This window comes from Elgaria multicarinata, chromosome 13, assembly GCF_023053635.1.
Source record: "Elgaria multicarinata webbii isolate HBS135686 ecotype San Diego chromosome 13, rElgMul1.1.pri, whole genome shotgun sequence".
In the NCBI taxonomy this organism is placed as follows: Eukaryota; Metazoa; Chordata; class Lepidosauria; order Squamata; family Anguidae; genus Elgaria; species Elgaria multicarinata.
The window spans coordinates 9,275,767-9,301,733 of NC_086183.1; the positions used below are offsets into that span (position 1 = coordinate 9,275,767).

General features: G+C 41.2%; 1 protein-coding gene across 6 annotated transcripts; it reads left to right on the forward strand.

Moving 5' to 3' along the window:
• SRRM1 (serine and arginine repetitive matrix 1) lies at positions 1–24,642 on the forward strand. 6 transcript variants are annotated; one of them, XM_063140611.1, is made up of 17 exons: positions 1–82; positions 3,926–4,015; positions 4,745–4,867; positions 6,996–7,166; positions 8,793–8,905; positions 9,205–9,405; positions 10,490–10,690; positions 11,437–11,556; positions 13,763–14,034; positions 15,333–15,413; positions 15,918–16,004; positions 17,723–17,867; positions 19,768–19,872; positions 20,412–20,870; positions 22,051–22,246; positions 22,479–22,664; positions 23,622–24,642. In XM_063140611.1, the coding sequence occupies exons 1-17, from the start codon at positions 62–64 to the stop codon at positions 23,724–23,726; spliced, it is 2,676 nt and encodes an 891-aa protein (XP_062996681.1). In that variant the 5' UTR covers positions 1–61; the 3' UTR covers positions 23,727–24,642. The 6 variants fall into 6 exon arrangements, with proteins under 6 accessions (XP_062996681.1, XP_062996682.1, XP_062996685.1 ...); XM_063140612.1 differs by having other exon boundaries at positions 23,592–23,714; XM_063140615.1 differs by lacking the exons at positions 1–82; positions 3,926–4,015 and adding an exon at positions 5,161–6,303 and having other exon boundaries at positions 4,780–4,867.
• Positions 24,643–25,967: the final 1,325 nt, after the last annotated feature.

The window sequence follows — 25,967 nt, forward strand, 5'->3', positions numbered from 1 at the left end:
GGCGCGCGGTGCATGTCGGGACACGAGCAGCGCTCTCTGCGGCCAGGCAGGAGGAGTCAAGATGGACGCGGGCTTCTTCCGCGTAAGTGCTGAGGCGGGCTGGAAAGAGCGGGGCCTCGCGGGACGGGGGGCGGCGGCAGCCGAGGAGAGGGCGCTTCGACCGGCTGGGGTTTTTCTCTTTTCTCCCCCGCCTCGCGCCAGGCGTGACGGTCCTTTTGCGGCTTCCCTCCCTCGCGCCCCCCCCCCCGACCCTGTGTGGAGCCGAGGCGGAGAAAATGGCGGCGGCTGCTGCCTTCCAGCGCGCGGTGGAAACCGGCGAGGGGTCTGATGGAGCGGAGGGGATTTTTCCTCTCCCTTCCCTCCCCCCCACCCTCAGTCTCAGCCTCTCCTTCTCGCCCCTTCTGTGCTTTCATTCTCCTCCCGCGTTTAACTCGTTTTGCTTCTTCGGCTGCGAAGCCGCCGCCGACAGGAAGTAGGAAGCGAAGGGCTCTGAGGGGCCCGCTCGGGCCTTCTCTTGCCTTGACTAATCAGCCTCGCTCGCTCTTCCCCAGGCCGGGCTGCATTGATCTCAGAAATTAGTGGTGGTTCCCATGAAAGCCGACGCGAACGAAAAACATTTATTGTGGGCTGGAGCCCGTTTCATCAGATGCAGGAATGAGGGAGGGAAAGAGGAAGACGGAGAAAGGGGGACCGCGCGCGTATGAGCGGCGGCGAGGGGAGACATCTACGCTGATATCCAAGCCGAAGAGATTGGGGAGGGGCGGTGCCTCCGTGGCAGAGCACGTGCTTGGCATTCAGAAGGTCCCAGGTTCAACCCCGGGCGTCTCCAGGTAGGGCTGCCCGAAACCCTGGAGAACTGCTGCAGACAATGCCAACGACGCTGGATTAGATGGGCCAAGGGGGTCTGACTCGGTATAAGGGCAGCTTCCTATGTAACATATGCCAAGGGCAAGGGTATAGTCTGTGATAGTCCTGCTTAAAACGCAGGCATGTACAAGGAAAGCTTTGCAAGAGAAGTAATTAGGTTGTAACACCATCTGGCAGGAGAAAATCCCAGGTCTCAATTCCGAAGTTAAAAATAAAGTGAAAATAATTTCTGTAAGATTCACATGACTATTCCAATGTGCACCAAGAGGTGTGCTTGTGTGTAATAAGAAAGCTGCCTCTTTCCTTGTTCTTGTGACTGAGGAGAATTAAGCATGTGAATGTATGGGGGGGAGTATCCTTGCTTTTTGTTTTTCGAAAGGGATGGGGAAGGTTTATCTAAATATGCCCCCAAATTTGTAGTTATCAAACCTCTGGAACCCTTTCAGTGTCTGCTTGTTTGCAACGGGAACTCTAGAAGTATGGCCCACACTTCCTTGCAGCTGAGCACTGCAGGGGGATGTCACTAGTGACTGATCTTTTCATGGAAAAATCCCAGTAATCTTTTGAGCAGTCCCTATGTTCACCGCCCTGAAATTGAATATGATGGATCCTAGTGTAACCACAGCCTGCTTGAGTATGTGGTAGTGACTCTGGCATGGTGCTTGCTTTCCCAGCTCACAGTAGAGGTAAAAATGACCCAAAGTGCATTGCATTATAGTGGCAATAATAGTTTGGACTTGATTTTTTGCTTTCTTGCCCAAAAAGTCAGCTGTGCTGGCTTTAGCTAGTGTTAGGGCAATATATTTTGATCTGTAGCAGTAAACTGTTTTATTCTACCTTTTGAGACCATAATGACAGATTGGGATGCCAGGCGGGTCAAATATTGTCAACTGACATGTCAGTTGACCACTGATTATTTGGCCACGATCAAATATTACACAACGTGTTCTTGATGTTGTGTAAGTGGCAGTGTGCCTAGGAGTGATGGTCACTTACTAGCCCGTTGCACATTCACACAGTTGGGACTAGGCACCTTCTACCCTGCTACTATGTCCAAAGAACTTGTGCCCTTTCCCCTCCCAAGTAAGTTGTAAGAGATAGTTTTTTTCTATTGGCTGTCTGCTTATCTCCTGCCATCTCAGAACAGAAACAAAGTTTCAGGAAGAAGCAGGACTCAAATACTAGAGGCCTAGTGTTGCCAACTGGCCAGAACCTGTATATTAGTGCATTTATTTGCTCTGTAAAGGATGTTTGTTGTGAATGTAAACACAGGAATGTTACACTGCCCCCATACAACTTTGCCCCTTAATAATGGAATCATGAAGGTGTCTGGTATCATTTCATAGGGTGCGTTCTGAAAAGACTGCCTTGCCTATGTACGCTGCTCAGATGCCAGACACTCCAGAATAAAGACTGAGCTTCTCTTCCCCCTGAGCAAGATGACTGCCTGCTATCTTATTCAGCCACTTCTTGGACATTGTAGGGCCAGTACTACCCTAGGTGGGCATATGTGGAATGCATTTATTTTGTGAAATGCTCCCTCAACAGGCCAGATATAGTGGAAACCTTGCCTGCTGCTTTCTTTTGTAAGGCACTCTTTTAAAGTTTTTTAAAAATGGACTTTAAAAGTTTTGAAATATTTTTAAAGTTTTAATTGTAATTCACTTTTGGTTCCTATCTCAACTGAAAGGCAGCTCATAAATGTATAATTTTTTTAAAAAATCTACAGGTTTAAATATTCCTAATTATATTAGTTTAGATAGACGGATTAAAACAATTTATTATTCTAGCTGTTGTGATTGAGTAGCTTCACTAAGTGCCTCTTCCTTAACATTACATAATACTGTTATTAGGCCAACTCAAAGATCACAAAACGTGTACAAGTTTTTGAGATATTCAGATCTCTTCATCAGGCAAGATGTTACAAAAAGCAGGTTGGCCTGGGATATGGTCGAAGTGGGGGGCAGATAATAAAAGCTTGACTGAATGTTACTATTCTGATAGTCATTAATCCCCTCACAACCATATGGGAAACGACAAAAAAAGTGTCTTCTTAAATTGGACAAATTGTTTATTTAAAATATTACAAGCCCTTTTCAACTTCTTTTGTTGAAAATATGATGAAATAATGTCTTATTTCTCTTGAAGATGTATTCTATGAACCGAACGAAATGTTTGACTAAATCCCTGTTTTGAATAAAAAATGTCAGCAACTAAAACATTACAAAGTAGTATAAGGTTTAAAATTGTAGTATAGCTGAAAAGGTTAATTGTTGGATCTTATAAGTCATTCTAAGATGCCTCAAGTTAAGAATCCAACTTCTGGCATGTATAAATTTAAGAACACTCATACATGCAGGTATTGTTAGTGTCTGTGGTCTGCAAATTGCAAACTTTGTTAAGGTGCTCAGTGACAGTGCGATTTGCCTTACTGGAGTGCTTTTTGTTTCATTAACAGATTTCTGAATTTAATAGTTGCTGTTGTTAAGAGCATGACAGTCTCTCCCCTCCCCTGTCCAGTTATTATTTTGTTTTTAGCCTGTTTTTTATTATTGTTAACTTGAGTGTCAATTTTGGCAGAAAGGTGGGACATAAATCAAAATAATAATGTACGCTTTTGCTTCCACCTTGTAAGTTTAAACAGCTTCAGAATAATTAATATAAAGTTTGGGGTTCTTATGTTTTTATTTATTAATTAAATTAATACCCACCTTTCCTCCAAAAATGGCTCTCAAAGTGACTTGATATTTCACTGTTAAATGCTATTTGAAGTTTAAGATAATTCCAAAAGTAGTCATGATATAAAGACATAATGAGCTATATTTAAGGGTTGCCTACATTAATTGGAAACTGCTTGGAGACTATGTACTATATTTCAATTTTTTTCTTAGGGCTCTTTCATCATATAGTTTGTTTGTTGATACCATTTGTCAAAAGTCTTTTGGGATATTTATTAATTAAAAACCAGCTAGTACATTAGTATTGAGAAGAAGAGGTTAGTTTAATGGTAACGAAGTTTAAAATACAAATGGTTAATGAAAGTCTTTTCTTCTTATAGGGAACAAGCGCAGAGCAGGACAACCGCTTCAGCAACAAACAGAAGAAGCTACTAAAGCAACTGAAATTTGCAGAATGCCTAGAAAAGAAAGTATGTTGAATTTGGGGTTGTTGGTGTTTTTTTTTAGAGATTCACACAGATTTTTAAAAAACAGACTCTTAAATATAGCAGATGCTATTTTGAATGCAATAAACTCTGGGCTAAAGTTAACATAAGAAACAAAAAGAAGGGCTAATATGTCTACTTGCACTAAAAGTAGCAAAAGTGTTGATTTTTAATGCTAATATAGAATTGCTAGGGTATCAACACTGGTGTCATTTTGTATTAGTTCAGTAAAAGTTTCAGATGTATTGCAAAGAACTCCAGAAAAACCCAACTGATAGAAATCTACTAAAGATACATTCCCTATGGAAGGAACGATTTTATTTTCAATCTTCATTTTTGGTTTCTTAGGGAAACTGGCTGTCACTGTACACCATATGGTAGTGCTGGAGTGATACTTTAAAGAGACAATAAACTCTCAGCCTCAATAAACTATTGCAAACCAGAGTCAAGGAAGCAAATATTGTATGCTACATTATATGAAAGCTATTTGTGTGCTTATGCTGGTATATGTTGGTATATTATAGCATGCAAAAGATTACAGTAATTGACACTAGTTCGAGACTTTGAGCCTGTTTGGATGTAATAGTGGCATCTGGCAACAAATCATGAGTTAATTAATACAGGAATGGTGGGGATGCATGCCATTCTCAAGCCACTTCCTGTTTACATTAACAACTCTCAAATGCTAATTCTTATTTTTGTCTGATAATGCAGGTGGACATGAGCAAAGTAAACCTAGAAGTAATCAAGCCATGGATAACAAAAAGAGTAACAGAAATCCTTGGATTTGAAGATGATGTAGTAATTGAATTTATATTCAACCAGTTGGAAGTGAAGGTAATGATTTTGCTGTGGTTGTATTTACAAGTTTGTAAATGTATTGCATAATTCTGTGAAACTGAAATTTTTCTATCAAAAACAGTTGATGAAATTAGGAGGAATTTTGTTGCAATGTATATTGTGAATATATTCACTTTGTAAAACATGTGTTGACAGTTTTAGTGAAGGTGCCTAGTTTGCAAAACTGCTCAGGTGAAAAAAAAGCAGACTTACTGTGTTGATTTTGCTGTTACGTGTTAAGCTACTTTGACAGCAATTTTCTAATGATGATGTGATTTATGATTTAAAAGGCCTGAACCAAAATGGAAGTTATTCCTTGCGTCTGAAGTATAGCACCATCACCTTATTAGGTCACAGCAGAGTGAGTGTCCAATGTCGCTCTGGCCAACTCCCTTGATGATGCAGTGTGTGTTTGGAGGTGAGTTGTGTAAAGTGGCCGAACCAAAGACAGACAGAGCATCCAGCAGAAAGCAATTGGGCAAATCTTTACACTGCTCTTGAAATTGTTGTGTTTTAAATCAGATTAAATATAAAGCATGAGGTGCAGTTCTAAATTGGTAAGAGACGTTCAGTGGAGACCTACTCTGTTTAGAACTATGGCTGTGTTCAGCTGGGGTGGGGCTACTATATTAATTATAGTAAAACTGCTTCAGGTTGATATAGAAGGAAAACTGATAGGTGCAAACCACCTCTCACTGAAATCAGTGGCAAGACACCCATCTGATGTTAATAGAGCTGGATTGCACCACTGGAATACAGCTAATCGGTTATCAATCGAATAACATGAACTGTATAAATGAAATTGAGTTCATGATAAGCTCAGTCTTTTATTTTACACAGTCTGCCACTGCATCCCAAGAGACAGTGAAGTGTTTTCTCTGAACTGTTGGCAAATGCTCTTGTGCTAATATTTTATGCTCAATCTTTCTTCCAAAGAACTCATCTTTATGAACAGTTGACATTTCAACTGAGAAAGGTATTGCTGTTAAAAGAAAAAAGAAACTCATGCTGTATTTTTGAATGTAAGGTTGTATTGTCTAAGCAGCCATATTTGGAATCTTTTATGTACTTACATAGAAATCCAACTGGGGAGACAGGGGGTTCAGCTGAATAAAGTGAGAGTTTACACTAAGAAATAGCTTGCTAATATGTGTTAGTGTAACAAAACTAAGTACGCAGTTGTAGTTCCCCATCATAGAAAGCATGATTTAAGCTTTAGAACTTTTAAAACAATTTTTCCCTTTTTGTGGTTGTGTACTCATTATTGCTTGTTCGTCTTTTGCAATTTAGATAAATGGTATAACATTAAACTCAAGGTGGTTGAGTTGCAGTAGGGAGTCGGAAGCAAGCCAAGGGAACATCTTTCTCTACAGGGGACTTGGCGATTCCAAACCCCCCAAAGTTCCAAGAAGAACAGAAGACACCTGGAATCTGTACTTGCTTTGTGCTGTTGAGCTGTGCTTGTTATATGGACCTTGTTGCTTTGACCAACAATGTTAGAACTAAAGTGTCCACCTGTACTGTAAAGTGTCGACATTTGACCTCTTAATCCTTTGTGGGCATTACATAATTGTCGTGAAAAAAATATGGCAGCTTTCATTCCACAACCTAGTTAGTGAAGGCTCAGTTTAGTTTGCTGATGAAAGTAAGAAAATGCATGCATAAATTTTTGTTAAGTTTTCACAGCAGGATTTCAGGTATATTGTAGATGATGATTCTGTAATGTTAAATGTACAGCTTCTGTCCATTGTACGGATCCTAGTTTTTTTTTAAAAAAATAAAAATCAGGCAGCAGTACCAAAGACTATTAGGGAAGAATGCTTAGAAAGTTAAGTACAAAGAAACTGAAACCAACTATTATGATGCTGCTATACCAAATTCATGGCCCTCAGTTGTAGCGGCTGCACAGATTAAATATATTTATGAAATCCACAAAGGATTAACAGGCCATTTTGAATGTAATGATAAGGCAAGAGAAAATTGGTAATCTGTTAGGACAATATTACTGAGCAACCTTTAAAAACATACTCTAGCCCCATGGTAGAAGATTGTCAGAATTAAAATGACTTGCTTGGGTTTGGGTTTTCAAATAACCTGTATTTCTTCCTGTCATATCTCTTTGCAGAATCCAGATTCCAAAATGATGCAAATCAACCTGACTGGGTTCTTGAATGGGAAAAATGCTAGAGAATTCATGGGAGAACTGTGGCCACTACTGTTAAGTGCACAAGAAAACATTGCTGGTATTCCATCTGCTTTCCTGGAACTGAAGAAAGAAGAAATAAAACAGAGACAGGTAGGACAATTCAAATCCCAGTTCCCATGTGATCTTGCAGGATGGGCTTGGGTAAACAACTTGGATTCTCCACTGTACCATATGTAAGTTGGGAATAGATCACTAGATGGCTTTGGGAATCAAATGAACAGACAGTGACCTGGCTTGCATGATCAAATCAACCCACGGTGGTTTTTTAAAGGCACAGTGGGCTCTTGTGCATGCCACTATGAATATGTAAGCTTACCCTCCTATAACCCATGCATCTGGGTTCTTACAACGTGACAAGCCACAGTGCGTGCCTGACACTGTTTACACATTCAAAACGGGCTGTTAAAACCTGTGGGCAAAAGGTGGGATACAAATAAATATAATAATAATAATAACCTGCAGTGGCTTAGCGGGACATGCAAACCAGCCCAGAGTTAACTCTGAATGCTAAATTTACTATTAACATGACGATACGTCCTTTCAGCCCTTCGCTTAATTTATTAACTGACACTGGTTACACAGTAGACCTTTATTGTCTGTACCAGAAAGATGAAAAACCTTTTGTTAGATATGGTTGCAAAAATTCATGTGCAGAAATGTGAACTGAATATTAACTTCAGTGTACACAAAGTGTGCCTGCAAAAGGGAGTCAAATTATCTGCTGGGTAATGTTCAACCTTCTGGAGGTATAAAGAGTTCCAAGTACTGCTAACCCCAAATGTTCGGAATGATTGTGAACCACCCAGAGAGCTTCGGCCATTGGGTAGTGTAGACATATAGTAAATAAATAAACAAACTATGAATTACCAACTCCCCAGTTCAAATCTTCTGCCATGAGCAAGTCAGTGTCTCCTAACTTCAGCACCCTGATGTGCAATATGGTGATTTTATTTATTTATTTATTACATTTATATACCACCCCATAGCCGAAGCTCTCTGGGTGGTTTACGAAAGTTAAAAACAGTGAACATTAAAAAGTATACAAAATTTAAAACCATCAAAAATATTAAAAACCCAGTATAAAACAGTATCCATTTAAAGAACAACAGTTCTGGGGTCCATTAAAAAACAAACAAACTTAGCATATGTTACTAAGCATATACCTTCTCTTCTGCTGCTCCCAGACTGTGGAACGGCCTGCCGGAGGAGACTCGTCAACTTAACAGTCTACTAGAATTCAAGAAAGCTATAAAGACTGATCTCTTCTGGCAGGTCTATCCAGTGGAATTTTAAGATGTTTTTAGGATGTTTTTTAGGAAGTTTTTAACAATGTATATTATGTTTTAATTATTATGTATTTTATCGTTTATTGTTCCCCGCCTTGATCAAAATGGAGAGGCGGGCAAGAAATAAATGTATTATTATTGTTGTTGTTAAATGCTGTCACTTGGGCCTCAAGTGACAGAGATGGTTCTAGGAGATAATACTGTCTGACTGTACCTACAAGGTGGTTGTAGGGATTACAAGATAAATGTATACGAAGCATTCAGAACACATTCTTTATAGCACTGAATAAATGCTTATTGGTAATATTTAATTCCTTCTATGTAATCAGCATTTACTTATCATCCTGTGCTTCTGAATTAAGAACACATTTATTTATTAAATTTATATACCGTCCCATAGCCGAAGCTCTCTCATTAATGTTTGTTTCAGATTGAACAGGAAAAATTGGCTTCTATGAAGAAGCAAGATGAAGACAAAGATAAGAGAGACAAAGAAGATAAAGAGAACAGGGAAAAGAGGGATCGATCTCGAAGCCCTAGAAGGTAATTGGTTACTTACGCGTTAATGAGTATTGGATGTGTTGAAGCAGTTGACTTCTGTGGTAGAGCAACTCTACTACTGAACTTTTCTTGGATATTGTATTCTTTAATACTTGAATCTAAATGCCTAGTTTCACATATTTTTATATGGAATGCATTTCTTTCCCAGTCAGTGGTTGGAGGGCAATAACAATTCTAGAATAATAACCTGGTTAAAATTCTTAATTAAAATGCATGTTGGATTGGGTATAAATAAAAATATTTTTTAATTCTGTAATAAACAAAATATAAATTTGTCCTAGGCGCAAATCAAGGTCTCCTTCCCCTAGAAGGCGCTCATCCCCTGTCAGGAAGGAGAGAAAACACAGCCATTCTCGATCCCCACATCACACAACGAAAAGTCGTAGTGCTACTCCTGCACCAGAGAAGAAAGAAGAGACACCTGAGCCAGAGCCTTCCGTCAAAATAAAAGAAACATTGATCCAGGAGGCTACATCTACTAGGTATTGCTATTGGTTATGCTTTTTCATCCCTAGATTTGTTACCATGTTATTCTGAAACAACATGTTATATGGTTGAAGTGTGTGTGCGCACGCTTGTCTATGCACTTGCTTTTCATTCTTGCACCTTCACAAATGCTGTTATTTCTTGGCACGTAGTGATATTCACTTGGTGGATATTCAATAGACTTCAGTGAACATCTTTGATACTTAAATAAGAAATTTGGTCTCTGGGAAAATTTAGAGTATAATTTAGAAATATATAATCTTAAATTAATAAATCAAATTGGTGTAGTATCATTCTGGCTTGCTTTCATTGTTTTTAGAGTATTTTTTGAAGATAGAGCCAGATGACAGTGGAAAGAAAACGAAAGCATTAGATTGAAAATTGAACTGAATGGTGGCAGAAGCTTTCCATGAGCTAGTTGACAGCAAAGGCATGCAAAAGCCCTGAAGAAATTGGTTTATAGAGAATTGGTCATAGGGCTTGGGCCATGACGTCTTCGCTCACGTGTGCAGTATGGAGGTGTGAGTTCTTCACTTGCATAAAGGATGCAATATGGAGCTGAGTCTCTCAAGCTTTGCAGACCGCACGCTTAGGGCAATATCCAATGGTGTCATTCCACAAACTCAAATAGCGCCAGAGCTCCACCGAATCTTGCTGTTGCTCATTTCGCTTGCGCAACTAGGTTGCAGTATGGATTGCACAAGTGTAATGTGCAACCGTTCATACAATAGGGTGTATACACAACCATTTACTTGCACAATGGGTTGTGGCATGCAACCACGTGCACAATGGCACGTGCACAAATATTATTTATTACATTTATATACCGTCCCATAGCTGAAGCTCTGGGCGGTTTACAAAAGTAAAAAACAATGAACATTAAAAACAAATATACAAAAATTTAATAGCATAAAAACAGCCAATGTAACTTTAGTCCGATTCTCCTCTTGCATATAGTTCAGAGCCTTGTTTCTGCTAGCGCAACATTAATTGTGCTAGTGGAATGACAGGTCACTGTTGTAAGAAGTCTTTCCCTCATCTTGAAATCCATGGTTTAATCTTAATGTTTTATTTCAACAGTGATATCTTGAAAGTTCCTAAAATTGAACCCATGCCAGATACTAAAGAAATATCTCCAGAAAGAATTTCAAAGAAGGAAAGGGAGAAAGAAAAGGAGAAGACACGTCCAAGGTCTCCATCCCGATCTAAGTCAAGGTCAAAGTCACGCTCCCGTTCTCAATCTCATTCAAGACCCAGAAGGCGTCATAGATCACGATCAAGGTTAGAGGATTTAAATCGCCCCCCCTATTTGGACGTATGTGGTCTTCCTGGTGCATTGATGGAAAAAATTACAGCTTCCCCATGAAAATGTTTGTTTCTCGTCATCCATCATGGTTGAAGCATTCCTCTTCACCATGTCTTTTTATACTCTCTTAGAACAGGAGAGGGCAACCAAGGCCCGCAGAAGATTGGGCAGCATCCCTGGGCACTGCCCTTGGGAGAGGAATCCTCTTATCCCCAGTCTTTGATCAGAGATAAGAATGGGATTGCCTCCCCCCGAATCAGCTGGGGCTTGCAGGAATCAGACCTGCAAGCTACGGTTGAGTCCATTCCTGCACTGCTCATGCCTCAATTGGGGTACAAGTGGTGTGGAAAGGTGCCCCTCTGTACATGGAAGGAAGCATGGCTGGGGTGGTGCCTAATGACATCTCAAGAAGTGGTGGTGTTTTGGGGGAGGATCCTGCCCGTTCAACATAATTTAGCCTTCCAACTTGATACAGGGAGGTAATCCGAATCCTGGGCTGAAAGAGATTGCCCACCCCCTAAGTGCCAGTCTTTGTTTTATTCATGTGTGCAGTCATGGATCAGTCTGAGGTCACCTGTGAAAGCAGTTCCTATTCTGCTGTACGTATGAATCTTATCTATGGCACCATGTTTTATAGGAATAGCATATAGGCAGGTGTTGGCTGCAAGGTGTTGGCTGCAAGGTGTTGCAGTATCTGATTTTTCATGGACTGTATTGATAGGTCTTACTCTCCAAGGAGGCGACCTAGCCCAAGACGACGCCCATCTCCTCGGAGAAGAAGCCCACCGAGACGCATTCCACCTCCACCCAGACATAGAAGGAGCAGATCTCCTGTGAGACGGTATGAATTCCTAATTAAGAAACAAGAGTCACCAGTGTTCAAAGGATATAGCAATATTTGAATGTGCTAACATTTGAGGTGCTTCTCATCATAAGATGTTCCCCCCCTTTCATCAGGGGATAGAGAAATTGGTTTCCCATTTAGTTCAGTATTGCCATCATTATTATCATTAATAATAATTTATACCCGAAGGTCTCAGGATGACATACATAATAATGAAAATTAAATATGAAAAGTAAACACAGTAATAAGTGGCTTGAAGATGGCTAATTTCCTTTGCACAGTATTTCATGACTGTTTGGATTTTTGTCTTTTTTAATTGTATACTGATAACCTGATTGGGACTTTTCTGTGTGTGCTGGCTTCCTCAAAGCCTATATTAATTTAAAATTCATGAAGTACACATGAAAAAAGTGAACATGGCATCATTTTTTTAAAAAACCCCAAACAATATTACATGGAGGTAGATCCACAATGTTTAATCTTGAAGGAACTGCACAAGTCTTTCTCTCTCTCTTGGATACAGTCCTCAAAGAGTCAGTATAAGGGTTGAATCTCTTGCAGCTGACTTCCAGTAGCCAATTGTAAGAAATCAATATGCTTTGGGGTTTAAGAAAGATAGGCAGTTTTGACTTCTCTATTTCATCATAAAATTGACCGAAGCTTTTTCTTAGCAAACATGCAAGCTAGACTAAGACACCTTAAAAACATTTTCTCTGAACCCTTCCAGGATGAACCTGTCTAGCGAGTCTCTCTTCCATAGAATTCCTGTAAATGTGCTGAGGATTTTTAGGCTTGTAGTAGGACAGAGAACTTTTGGGTGTCTGCCTCTCTTCTTCTCCCACCCCCCCTGATATAACTGTACGCTGTAAGGGATGATGATGATGATGATGATATTTATTTATATCCCGCCTTTTCCCAGTACTAGGACTCAAGGCGGTTTGCAAGATTAAAATATGTACAATTTAAAACATATAAATATAAATTTACAAAAGTTAAAATAGAATTAAACCTGCAGTAAAATTAAAAACATGTTAAAGACTTTAAAAACAGTAACAGATTAAAAGGGGGTGAAGGAATCCAATACATTAACACAGGTCCAGAGTAGTTCCAAAAGCCTGCTGCAACAAAAAGGTTTTTGCCTGCCTCCGAAAGTGTAGCATGGAGGGAGCCAGCCTAGCCTCCCTGGGAAGGGCGTTCCAGAGCCTTGGAACAGCCACTGGGCAAGATACCCTTCAAGGAAGCGTTGCAGGACCCCCAGAATGTAGCTTCAAAATCACAGCCCCCAAGCAATTAATATAGGACCTCTTCCCTGATATCCTGATGATATAGGATGCTGATAACATTGCTGAAGTCTGCACATATTGGACTGGCAGTTGAATACTTCTTTTGCAAAAGTTGTTAACAAGTATATTTTTATAGCTGTGTGACACCGCTTCTAAAGAGTATTGCTCAAGGTAGGGTTTCTCTGTTTCAGGTTCTCAGGAATTCTGCAGCCAAAGGTGGAGTCAGCAGGTACATAATAGCAACAGAACTGACCACAAATTGTGCCGCAGAATTCTAGAGGCCTTTAAGCGCAGTCTGATAAATCACTCTTAATTTCTGACTCGGTGCTGATGTGAAACAAATATATTTTCCATTTGTTCCACATTTGGAAAAATCTGCAGTTTTTTAATCACCTTGTTTTGGCTATTTTAGACAAGTTCCTTGAAAAGAAGATTTATGAACTCCACTTAATCCAGTCATTTAAATAGGTTGCTTTTGGACAAGCCAACTCCTAAACAATCTAAGATCTTTTTCCATTGCTAAGTAGTATGCTAATAATGCTTCTACACAGCTTTTGAAAATTGAATTCCTCTTGATATTTTGGGAAGCATTAATAACAAGAATAATAAGAACTGTGCTAGATCAGACCAAAGGCCTACCTAGTCTAGCATTCTGTTCCCACAGTGGCCAATCAGCTGCCAACTGGAAGCCCACAAGCAGGACTTGAGTGCAATAGCACCATCCTGCTCTTGTTGCCTTGCAGCTGGTAATTCAGAGGGATATTTCGCTGATACTGGAAGTACTATATTGCCATTGATAGCCCTTTCTTTCATTCTAGTAGGAGCTAGAAAGGTCTTTGTGAGAATACAGGGCAATGCAAATTTTGTGAAGTTACCTAACCACGCTTAGAGCATGCTTGATGTCAACCTGAATTTTGCAGGAGGAGACGGTCATCAGCCTCTTTGTCAGGAAGTAGTTCTTCCTCCTCTTCTTCACGTTCCCGATCTCCACCAAAGAAGCCAACTAAAAGAGTTGTTTCCAGCCCTCCTCGTAAAACACGGAGACTGTCACCTTCTGCAAGTCCTCCTAGGCGAAGGCACCGACCCTCCCCACCACTAAGTCCACCTCCAAAACCACGGCGGTCTCCAACACCTCAGCAGTCAAACCGTACAAGGAAAGCCCGGGGCTCAGTTTCTCCCAGTAGGAGTTCAGGTAAAGCGAGCCACTCTGGCCTTGTGTATTTCTCCTCATATAGATCTTGAGTAGCTAATGGCTGGAGTGTTTCGTAGCTTTGCCTGTCCAAAATGAAGAAAGTAGACACCTTCCAATAGGTATTGGAATGTTTAGAGCAAATCTAAACACTTAAAACTATTTTCCTTTGGAATTCATCAGAGCCTGAGCATCTTTCAGAAGCAGTCGTAAGACATTTTAATAGGTAAATCCTACAGAACCTCCTGTCTCAAAGCAAGGTGTCCTCCACACAGCAGACCCATGCAAGTAATCCTGCATAGCCCAACTGTACAGAGGAGATGCACTGAGCGAAGGGGCGTCTCCTCCAGATGACTTTTAGGAGGCCTGAAGTGTACCAGCCATTTCCTTAGGCTAGAAGGGCAGAAAAGGCTCTAAATGGTTTGTGTACTTTTCTATGTTTAACATAAGGCAGTGCTGAATTAGCTGGACATGTAGCTGAGAAGAGAACTGGGATTAGTAGCCACTGTGCTAGGCTGTGTGTGCTGCTTTGTCGTTTGGCTTTTAGGATTACTTGCCGTGTATACCGCTTGATGAGGTGGCAGCGTTATTTCGTCAGCCTCTGCTTCTCCTGAGAGCCCAGGTTCAAGGGAGATACTGGCATGAAATATGTCTGTATGCTTGGGTCACCTACATGGCTAGGATGTGCACAGGGATCGGCCTCTGTTGCTTCCCCCTGCACCCTTGAGCTTAAGGGAAACATTGGTGGCAGGCAGAGGGGAGTAGGCTGTTCAGAAGGCTGAATTAGCAGCTCCTTTGCTTGTGCGGTATTGCTTAAAAACCAAATACTTGCAGATTAAACGTTATCAATGAATGATTGGAAAAATTCAGTCATTGTAGACCAGTGTGTAGTGGTAGTCTCAGATGTAAAAGTTTTTCATTCTGATTTCAACACAGATGACGTTATTGTGGCATTTCACACACTCTCCCTGTCTGTTTACAAAGGACAGTAATAAGGTTTACCTGACAAGTTTTGGTGTTGTGTGATTTTTGTTTTCAAATTCAAATTTCTTGCCCTATTTTAGATGCTTAGGGTTGCTTGCAATTGTCATTTTACCCTTGCGACAATTCCTGTGTGGCAGTTTAGGCTGAGAGTATGTGGTTTGCTTAGGGCCTCTCGGGAACCTTTCATGGCTGAACAGAAATATGATCCTAGGTCTACACCAGACTGGTGTGTTTATATCACTAAATGTACTGTACAAATGACAATATGTACAGTCATTGTTTCCTTGACCCTTCCTGTGCTGTTTACTTTTTTTCAGCTCCCAAACGTAAAAGTATTGAAAAAAGGGAATCTCCCTCACCAGCGCCAAAACCTAGAAAAGTAGAATTGTCAGAATCTGGTAAGTTTCTGGCTTATACTTGTACATATATATTGAAACTTTGTATATTGCAGTTTCTGTGACATTGACAAGTATTAGGGAGCTTGATGTGGGGCACCCAAGTACTCATTCATATCTGTTGTAGACATGTATAGTTTGTACCTCTTTTACATGAAGATGCATCATAATTTAGTTGTGAACATACTTATATCCCATGTTTTTCTGCAAAAATCCAAGGTGAACAATATTTTTTAAAAATGCAAACATAGCCAAAATAACCAATACAGCAGCGGCAGTACAAAACTTGCAAGCAGAGCCATGATCATAAATATCAGACTTTACCCCTGCCCCATCCTAAAAGAATCACCGCTTGAACTATGCAGCATAAAGAAAACAAGAAGGAGCCCTGAGAAAGTGTTTACCAGTTACAAAATGTGTTCCATTTTATTCCTGTTAACATGAAACAAGCTCTAAATATTCTTTCTCCCCCCCCTTTTTTTTTAAAAAAATTTGCACACTTTTCAGAAGAGGACAAAGGTGGTAAAATGGCAGCTGCAGATTCGGTGCAGCAAAGACGACAGTACAGAAGGCAGAACCAGCAGTCTTCATCTGGTATGGTATTTTACAGTTTTTGCTGCCTGATCCAATGCATGTCTACAAGGAAATACGTTTAATCTTGTTCACTGGGAACAAGTGTACAAAAATAAGTGAACTAAAAAATAAACTAACTTGAGTTGTTACAAATAGCTTCAATTTGCAAACCTATCATTTGGCCAAGCCTCGAATTTATTTGTTCTGGCTCTCCTCCAATACTTGTTACCTATCATGCTTTTTGGAATTAGTGGCAGTTTCATAGACTCTTAAAGAGCTTGACTTTCAGTCTTAAAATATTTTGCTGTGGCATAAAGTATGTGTACTAGTCGGCTAGAGTGGGGGGCAGGAAGAAGTACAGGTATTCTGTTGTTAAAATAAGGCAAAAGTTAGAGGAGAGAGTGCCACCTGTGGGTAAGAGAGTTATCCCAAATTTATCATTGATATATAAGAATCATAGATGTGATATAGCAGGGGTAACTTTGGCAGATCCGGTGCCATTTTGCTCCCCTCGGATCCCCCTCTGGGGCCAAAATCCTGCTACCGCAGCAACCAAAATTTTGGCAGATTGCTCTCATATTTTGGCAGGAAATCACAGCAGAGGCTGAAAGGGAACAAATTTAGATATTGGGCTGGTTTGCATGATAGAAGTGTGGTTAATGGGCCCCTGCATGTGCCTGTCACATGCTGGCCCAATTTACGTCGTTACCCTTGCCAGGCACGGCTTCTTGTCAGAACCCGGTGGGCATGGCTTGTTGGGGTGGCTACCAAACACCCAAAACCCATGGCTTGCATTAGGGTTGTGGGGTGGTTTGTTAAGCACCCCAACAAGCCTCCCTTGAGGGCTCAAATAGCATGAGAAGCCACAGCAGATCGTTAACATGGCATCCACGGGTACCGCAACACAATGTGGCTTAAATAAACCATAGTGAGCTGTGGGGATCATGAGAAGCAGGTCATAGGCTCAGCTCAGCCCTAACAATCTTAATCTAATAAATCACGGTTTATTAGAACGAGCATAATAGCTACAGGCTCCCTCCTCCCCTCTCACACACTGCACTTGAAAACTTCTAGGGTTTGTTAAAACGCAGCACCCCAGTTCAGATAAAAAAACAACCTGGCCATTTCAGTTTCAGTGCACAAGAAATATACCGTGATTGATTAGATTGCAGTTGTTGCATTAAAACCATTGCTTGAAGTTCTGCATCTTTTATGTCTTCACCAAGCTTCTCTGATCTCAGCCACCTGGTTTGGGCCATGGTGAAATAATTTCTATGAAAGGAAATTTCAAGGAGTCAGCTTGAAATGTCATCTGATACGTAGTACTGTATGGCTTAGATGCTGCTACACCACCATGTCACTAACTTACCAGTGTTCGAATCTATTTGTGGAGGGAATCCATGCATTCCCATGCAGAGAAGGAAGCCTCTTTAAAAATAGAATTCATCGATTTGTTATCAGGCTCTGTTAACCAGCCACAGTTATAAAACTGATTTATAAAGCTGCCATTAATTACTCATTATGGCAGCTTGATGCATTTTGATTTAGTTTCTGGAGGTTCATTGATAGTTTGACTCTCAAATGGATTGTGGAAAATTCTTTGAAGAATAGTTTAGCACAAAAATAGCTAGCTAGCTGTTATATAAAGAGCCATTTAACGTTTTTGGGAGTGCCTACAATGCACTGAGTGCCTGTAATCCTGTTGCATTTTAGTGATGGAATTTTCCTTTCTGTTACAGATTCTGGTTCCTCCTCCTCATCTGAAGAGGAACGGCCGAAAAAGTCAAATGTGAAGAACGGTGAAGTGGGCAGACGCCGGCGGCACTCGCATTCCCGAAGCCCATCGCCGTCTCCACGAAAGTGGCAGAAAGAATCTTCTCCTCGGTAACTTCCTTTGTTTTGTGTACACAGACTGCCGTTTACTAGTAACTGTCAAAGTGCTATTGTTTTTTGACCCTCTTATTGTGTCAATTAGAACAAGTTGTGCTTTTGCGTTGTTTGCAGTAAGAACGAAGTCCAGCCCTTGCCCCAAATTGAGAACATTCTGTGTAAAGTAATCACTTTCATATTAGCCATGACGTTTCTCCTGTTCCATTCCATTAACTCAAATGGCTTCTTCTGATTTCAGTCATTAGGATTCATAGTGGGAGCTTCTTTGGGGCCGGCATAAAGGGGTTACTCAGATGCTAAGAATGACAACATAGTGACTTTCTACCTGCTACTTCATCCTTGCAAGTAACTCTGTGGGATGTCTGACCTCTCCATTTCCCCCCCTCCACTGCTGTCAGGATGCAGATGGGAAAGAGGTGGCAGTCGCCCATTGTTAAAAGGTTAGTTAGCAGATAAATCTGCTAATTAGGATTAAGTTTTAAAGGGCTTTTAGAAAAGATGCACTTGATTTAACCATAATCACCTTGCGCCCCTCCCCCATGAAAAATAGAATACAATTCTGTAGGAAGGTGAAGGAGGAGAAAGGGGGCGGGTGTTTTCTAGTGTTTGCCCAGTCTGCTTTGCTCTCCTCAACTGCAGCTGTGGGGGGCGGGCGGGGAAGAAAGATACAGTAAAGTCAATAGAATAGGTGAATCAAATAAATAGTCCATTAATGCACTTCTGGAATTTTCCAATTGTTTATGCAGAAGTGGTAAAAAAAAAATTCCTCTGTCTCCCAGAGTTCACTGCCTATATGAAAATTGAACATTGTATCTTGATTGTAAAATGAGTTGCCATTCAGGGTGTTCAGGAACCGTAAAGGATAGACCGTTTGTAAAACAAAGTGGACTCCATTTTGGGGGGTATTTATTTCATCATCAGCTTCTGCATCGTTGAAAACCTCTAGTTACAAAAAACAAACGAATAAACTTCACGGCATAGTGTAGTTATATATTGGGATTATTTTGCCAGAAAGCTGTAACACTATAGCATTGTTTCTGAGACCCAAAAGTATTTGCAAAGGTGGAGAAAAAAAGGAAAAATATATGCGCTTGGGTTTTTGTCAGTCATGCACAGCTGTGGTGAAGCTTACTGGTGATCAAAGGATCCTGGATTGCAAGGGGAGAGGCACAAAATTGAAAAAGAAATATGTATACAGGGGAGAAGTGATAAAGCATTTCTAGAGTGGCACAGATTGATAATAACTGCAAGTATGCATTCAATCACTTCTGCCCTATGTCTTCAATGGCAAAAATCAAAGCAATTTAACTAAATTATATGCATATTAAGATTGAAATGAGCTGGCTGCCGAAGTTTTGAACAAGTTTTGTTAAATTCAGTGCAGTTGCATCTGTCTCACATCGGATCAAGTGTGAAATACGTGCCAGGAAAGAAGTTATTTAAGATGGAAGCCTGTTGCTACTGTGCCAGCACAGCGTTGCTCCCTGAGGAGTTGTGTTACTGTTGTGCTGTCACAAACAAGTGAGAGTGGGGTGGTAAGCACTGGCGATGCCATGGGCAAATTTACTGGCCTAAATCCACAAATGTTAGCCATTTGTGGACTTGGAAGAGTTGGGGGCCCCTCTTTATTTTTAAAAGCTTCTGTGCTTGATCAACTGAAGATGATACTTTTGTACTGCAGGAGGACGGGTGTCAGGAAGGCTTGTGGGCTGCCTTGAAAATCATCTTAATAAGACCAGATGAGCCCAATAATTTAATGGTAACTGCTTGTAAAGAGATCGCTGCTTAGGGGCAGGGTGCTGATGCCTTGCCAGTAGTAAGCCAGTCCAGCTGTCATGCCCATGCTGCTCTTCAGGGTTTGTCTTTTGAGCTCTTCCCGCTCTCCTTCCTTTAGTAGGAGGAGGCGAAGTCCCTCGCCTCTGCCTGCCAGAAGACGGCGCTCTCCTTCTCCTGCCCCTCCTCCAAGACGGCGTAGGTCACCTTCATTGCAACGCCGAAGGTAACACATTTGCTGCCTCTCAGGATAAAGTGCATATCGACATAAAAAAGATGCTATGACTTAGAAATAACCTTTAATCCACATGTCTTATTTGATACAGGCTTTTGTATTTATTTTGAAACCAGCAGTTAAATTAAGTTTCAAAGCGGGATGTATTCAACTATTGAAGCGGTATTAGTGTTTTATTTAAACACTTAATGCCACCATTTATCAATGATTTGAAGACCGTTTACAAGAATTAAAGCAAAAAAAAAAATACATACAAAACCAACTAAAGCGCAATTAAATGCCAGAGTTTAAAATACTTAAGATCGTAAAGAACATTTAGAAAATGTTTTAGTAGAATGCTTTAATATATTCTGTACAAAGACTAGATGGCCTTCCATTTGTGCTATGGTGCTTAAAGGCAGTTACAGTGTGGTAAAATTGCATTACCTGCTTTCCCCTACCTTTTTTTTTTTTTACTTTACTGATTAAATAGGGTTTTATAATATCTTAATGCACCTCTCCCAGACTTACCTCCTGTATATGTTTGCTAGGTCTCCATCACCACCACCTCGCCGTCACTCTCCCACTCCCAGAAGATACTCTCCTCCGATACAGAGAAGGTACTCCCCTTCACCACCTCCAAAGAGACGAACGGCTTCCCCGCCTCCCAAAAGAAGGGCATCTCCTTCTCCACAACCTAAGCTCAGAGTCTCTCGTTCTCCGCCCCCAAAACAAAGAAGCTCTCCGCCTGCAAAGAGACGTTCACCATCAATATCTTCCAAGCACAGGAAAGGATCTCCTCCCAGCAGGTCCAACCGTGACAACCGCTCCCCACTGCAGAACAAACAGCATTCACCTTCCCCACAGCCTAGGCCTTCCCATACCTCTGCAAGCCCCCCACTGCTGCGCAGGGGGCCTTCCTCGTCACCTCAACGAAGACAGTCTCCATCTCCCAGTACTAGGCCCATCAGGAGAGTCTCGAGGACCCCAGAGCCTAAAAAGCTGAAAAAGTAAGTGATTCATCGGCAGCTAAAAGGATGAGAAAGGCAATTGATTTAAGCCACCAAGGAAAGTCTGAGAATATTGCCAATCCTGAGACATCCTCCTGTAATTTCCCTGTTAGTATACAAGCCTGTTGCATTTTAGTTTTGGATATGAGTTTTCACCGTAGAACACTAAGCTTATTTTGTTAATAAACCTTTCCATGGTAGTGTTTGCTATTTATTTCCAGCTTAGGATCCTGTTCAGGACTGTCTTATGATCATGCAGATGTCTTTACCTTATGGCTGAAGGGTTCTCAGCCTGCATTCATCCACATCAGATTTCAGAAGCAGGATTTGCTCTTTTTGAGCCACATTTGCGTTATTCATGAGCCCCTCTGTGGTGAGGGCCCCTGGGGGGGGGGAGGGTTGAACAGGAAAGAAGCAGGACTTCTAGCACCCATGGTGACATGGGCTTTACATTAATAAATGTAAAAATTGGTTATGACCTTAAATTTCAAAGGGATTGTTTTAGAACTGTGATATACATGCAGAGTAGTTGGGGATGGTGCAGTATGAAACCCTGGAAAAATTAAAAGAGCTGTTTCAAAGTTTCAATTTCAGAATACTATTATTACTACTACATTTTTAAACTGCCCAGTAGCCTAGGCTCTCTGGGCAGTTCATAATTAAAACCAATAAAATACATCAAATCAAAACACCATATAAAGCTGCAAAAGTTTAAAAAATACCATGTAAAACCAAAAATAAATCCAGCAGCAGTTACAGCCCAGGGAAAGCCTGTATGGAAAGTTGTGTTTTCAGGAGGCGTTGAAAGGATTTTACATTTTCCGCCTCCTGCACTACGTAAGGGAGGGTTTGCCAGACGGTGGGTGCTGCCTGTACATAGATAGTGTTGATATGAAATTTGCACATAAACTACATAAGTGCATCTGAGCATTAGAACTCAAGATTTCTTCCTTTTTGATCGGGGTGGCGAGGAAATGGAGGAACACAGAGCACGCCTCTATGGCCTACTGGCATCATAATTGTTGTGGTACTGGAAGGCGCTTGTGCCCTTACAGCAGCCTTTTGTGTACTTGGGTTCATTGGACCCTGTGAGCCTTTGTAGTTGATTGCTTCTCGTTCGCAGACTACCTCTTGCTAGGCTAGCAAGTGTGAACCGTCCTGCCCCTTTCTCTTTCCTAAGGACTTCCACACCAAGTCCACATTCTGTGAGGAGAGGGTCTTCATCCAGGTCTGCTTCAGGATCGCCGGAACCACCGCCCAAGAAACATCCAGGACCGCCATCTCCTGTTCAGTCTCGATCCCCTTCTGCTCACTGGTCACCAGCAGCTCCTGCAAAGAAGGCTAAAAGCCCTACGCCAAGTCCATCACCAGTGCGGGTGCGTGTCTTCTAATGCAACTGTGGTGTCTGCTGAGCTAAACTCGAGAGCCATTTGATTGTAACGGGGTCCCAACTGCTCTTATATGGTGGATCAGCTTTTATTCCAAATGTGAAAGCCTTGCAACTGTTCCTGTACCCCTGCCATGGAGTCCACTTGGAATGTATTTATTAATGGAAAAGTGGCATATAGATATTTTAAATTTAAATGTACTTACTGCTTCCCATTACAGAACTCTGATCAGGAAGGAGGTGGCAAGAAGAAGAAGAAAAAGAAGGATAAGAAACATAAAAAGGATAAAAAGCACAAGAAGCACAAAAAACATAAGAAGGAGAAAGCGGCGGCGGCGGCTGCCGCAACGGCTGCTTTGACTCCATCTGCAGAGGAAGACCAAGAGAAAACCACAGAGCCCAGAAAGGTGAATGTTACGTATTTCTTTAACACATTTATAAGCCATTATCTCTGTTCCATGGGTTGGATATTGACTGACAGTGCTAAGTATTAAGGATCCAGGGAACAAATTACAAAGCCAGTTTAATATTTTGTACACAAACGTTCCTGTATTGTTTAAGAACACCGTTCTTTGTTCAAATGTACTCCTGGGCTGTGTATCCAGACAAATGCAAGCTCTCTGATTTAAAATGGGATCTGCTCATTGCAGAATTTGGCTTTGCCTTAAGGAGGCACATGTCTAGCCCTTGTAGCTTAGAAACATGTGCGCTAATGCTATATTGGAAAGAGTCAGCCACCAAAGACAGCCAGGCTGGGACTTGTGCTGAACAACCTTGTGGCTGCTGTTTGCAGACCATTTTCCCTACTCATGTAACCCCTCTATATACTGTGGGTGTTGAAACATGCATCCTTCATGGGCCAAGAATAAAACCTTTAAGATGGGAACTGTAGTGTTCACACATTGGGTGTGTATGTGCGTGCTTTTGTCAGAACAGAAGGTTCATGTCTCAAAAGTGGGAGAAGACATTTGTCCTCAGTAATAGTACAAAATAGGGGAAGAGGAGACACCCACCCACCAGAACTTTGTGTGGGTTGCATAATGCTCAGTTGGGTTCTTGTACTGTGTAATTTGAGAATTAGGCCTGGGTAGTTTGTCCTTTAGAACCAGTGCACAAACGTGATTATTTCCTGCCAAATTTTAACTCCCAAAGGGAAGTGGAATCAAAATGTCTTAATTTTACATCTAGTTCTTGTTTATTGTGTATGTGCCTAATGTCTCAAACTAGAATTCCTAAAACTGTGAGCAAAATTCCTAGGTCTGTAGACTGTGTGTATCATGCAAATTTCTGCTCTGTGGCCAAATCTAACTCAGGCTCATATTCTGTGACTATAGAAGTAATTGCTGACTTTCCATTGCGTTAAGGAGACTGAGAGTGAAGCGGAAGATAACCTAGATGACTTGGAAAAGCATCTGCGTGAGAAGGCTCTGAGATCGATGAGGAAGGCTCAAGCATCCCCACCATCTTAGGCTGAAGCAGCATTTGATATAATGTACATTTTATTTGGTTTGTACTCAGACTTCAATTTCAAATTGCTAAAATGTGTTTGAGCTTTAGACTTTAACATTGGTTGTAATAATTGCTAGGTTGAAGTTCACCATGTTAAAAAAAAGGGGGGGGCATGGACCTTCATTTCAAACAAGCATTCACAGTGTACTAGTGACCTCTTTCGACAGTTGACATGGTTTCACTAGAATTCTCTCATGCAGTAAAAGTTTCCCCCCATCCCCCTTCCTCTCCTCAAGGGTTTTAAAACAAGGCTGCCAGACCCCACAGTTCCTCTAAAATGCCACAGTATAAATGCTTATGAAGTTCCTAATACGGTTTCTTGCCCTAGGCCTTTTGTGGTCTATACACACAGGAAAACCATCCTTCATAGGAACACTTGCAAATACCCAGATTTCTCCGTGTTTCCCTGTATTCTCTGTGTTTAAGACCAGGACTAGCATTTGAGGGTGGTCCTTACATCATAACCTGTTGCTTGCCAGAACACAGTGGGTTCATAGTGGTGTAATGGGTTTATTTGGAACACTGGAATTTTCATTTTCACCTTATTCCTCTCCCCTGCTCCCATCCTGTTTTTCTTTTTTAAGCAAGGGCAGTTTTCATGATCAGCAGTCTCAGCAAAATTTGGCATATGTTTTTGTTTTGTGAAATGTTGTCGTTGCCCCTTTCATTGTTTTGTTTTGTTTTTTGGTCTTGTTGCGGTCCTTTGGAATAGTGTGTAACTTTCAGAGCTGTGATTTCTGAAAGCCTGAAGGACCTGAACTTTGGATATTGTCATGCTCTCACTGGGGTTCTTTGTTTTGTTTTTGGTTTTTTTTAAAAAAAACTGAAGCTATTATAAAGCTTGTGGATTAAACAAAATAAATTTCTAAATTTAAACGTCTTGGTTATTTATTTATATAGCCTCCCTCCTCAATTTCAAGGAAGCAAACTTGCTTATTTTACAGAAATGTGTGTTGTGATCCTGTTTAATAGAGGTAAAAGAACTTCCCTGAAGAGCCTAAAGGATGAGCATACAGAGTGCAGGCATATTCCCCCTTTGCGTCGTGGAGCGTTTTGCAGATGCTGCCTCCAATCCAAAGCTCTACATGTGCTCTATGCATGCAGAGATTGTGTGTGGGCAGGCACTCCCCCCTCCAACAGGGGCACCTTTACATGCACATACATTTCCCCATATCTGGTATAAAGAACGAGAAAGGCATTGCAAATAGGGATACCCAGTAGGAGCTATATGAGAGCACCTCCCTCTGCGTTTCCAAGTTCCTCTTCACAATAATCAGTGCTAGAAACACGTAGTTTATCTTCAGATTTCACAGGCAAGCAAGGGTTGTTGGAGGAGGAGTGCCCTTGCCTTTGCCATTTTCTTTCTGTTCACCTCCATCCCTTGCTTTTGCTGCCTTACTACACTTGCCTGGGGGGTGGCGATTTCAAAATGGCACTGGGTGTTTTGACTTGACTGCTTTGGCTCCTCTAGTAGAGTTGTGGAGCTAGGATTTCTGGTGGCTTTTTCTCAACTGTGCCAGACTTAGAGCCACATGCCAGCCTCTTCCTCGCCTCTTCTGGCCCCTTCCTACCTCTGCTAGACTCTTACGTTCTCTAGTGGCAGACTGGGAGTCAGGAGAATCCGGGTTCTAGTCTCCACTCGGCCATGGAAGCTCACTGGGTGACTTTGGGCCCATCACAGACCCTCAGCCCAACCCACCTCACCGGGTTGTTGTGAGGATAAAATGGAGAGGAGGAGGAGGATTATGTACACCATCTTGGGTTCCTTGGAGGAAAAAAAGTGGGATATAAATGTAATAAAATAAATTCCATACAGAACCAAAAATGCTGGAGTTGTGATGGAAAAGGAGAGCTGGCATGTGCACTTGCTGAATTGTTTTGTTTCATCTACTTTTATTCAGTGTGAGTTACTTACTATGCCAGTCATACCCACAGTTGCACAATTGCTTAACTTCATGGAGAAACAGATATTGCTCTTTCATCGAGCAGCTGTGGAGATTAATGACATTTATATGCTGACTGTGAGGGGGCTTAAATTAAAAAAGAACTGATAAAAGAGAAGATAAAAAAAATCATAAAATCTAAATACAACAAGCAATGTATTTCAGAAATTTCACAAATCCTAAACTCTAAAATGTCAGAAGATCTCTAGATCACGAAACGACCTTTAACAATTACATTAAAAGGTTTTCCTCTGGTGC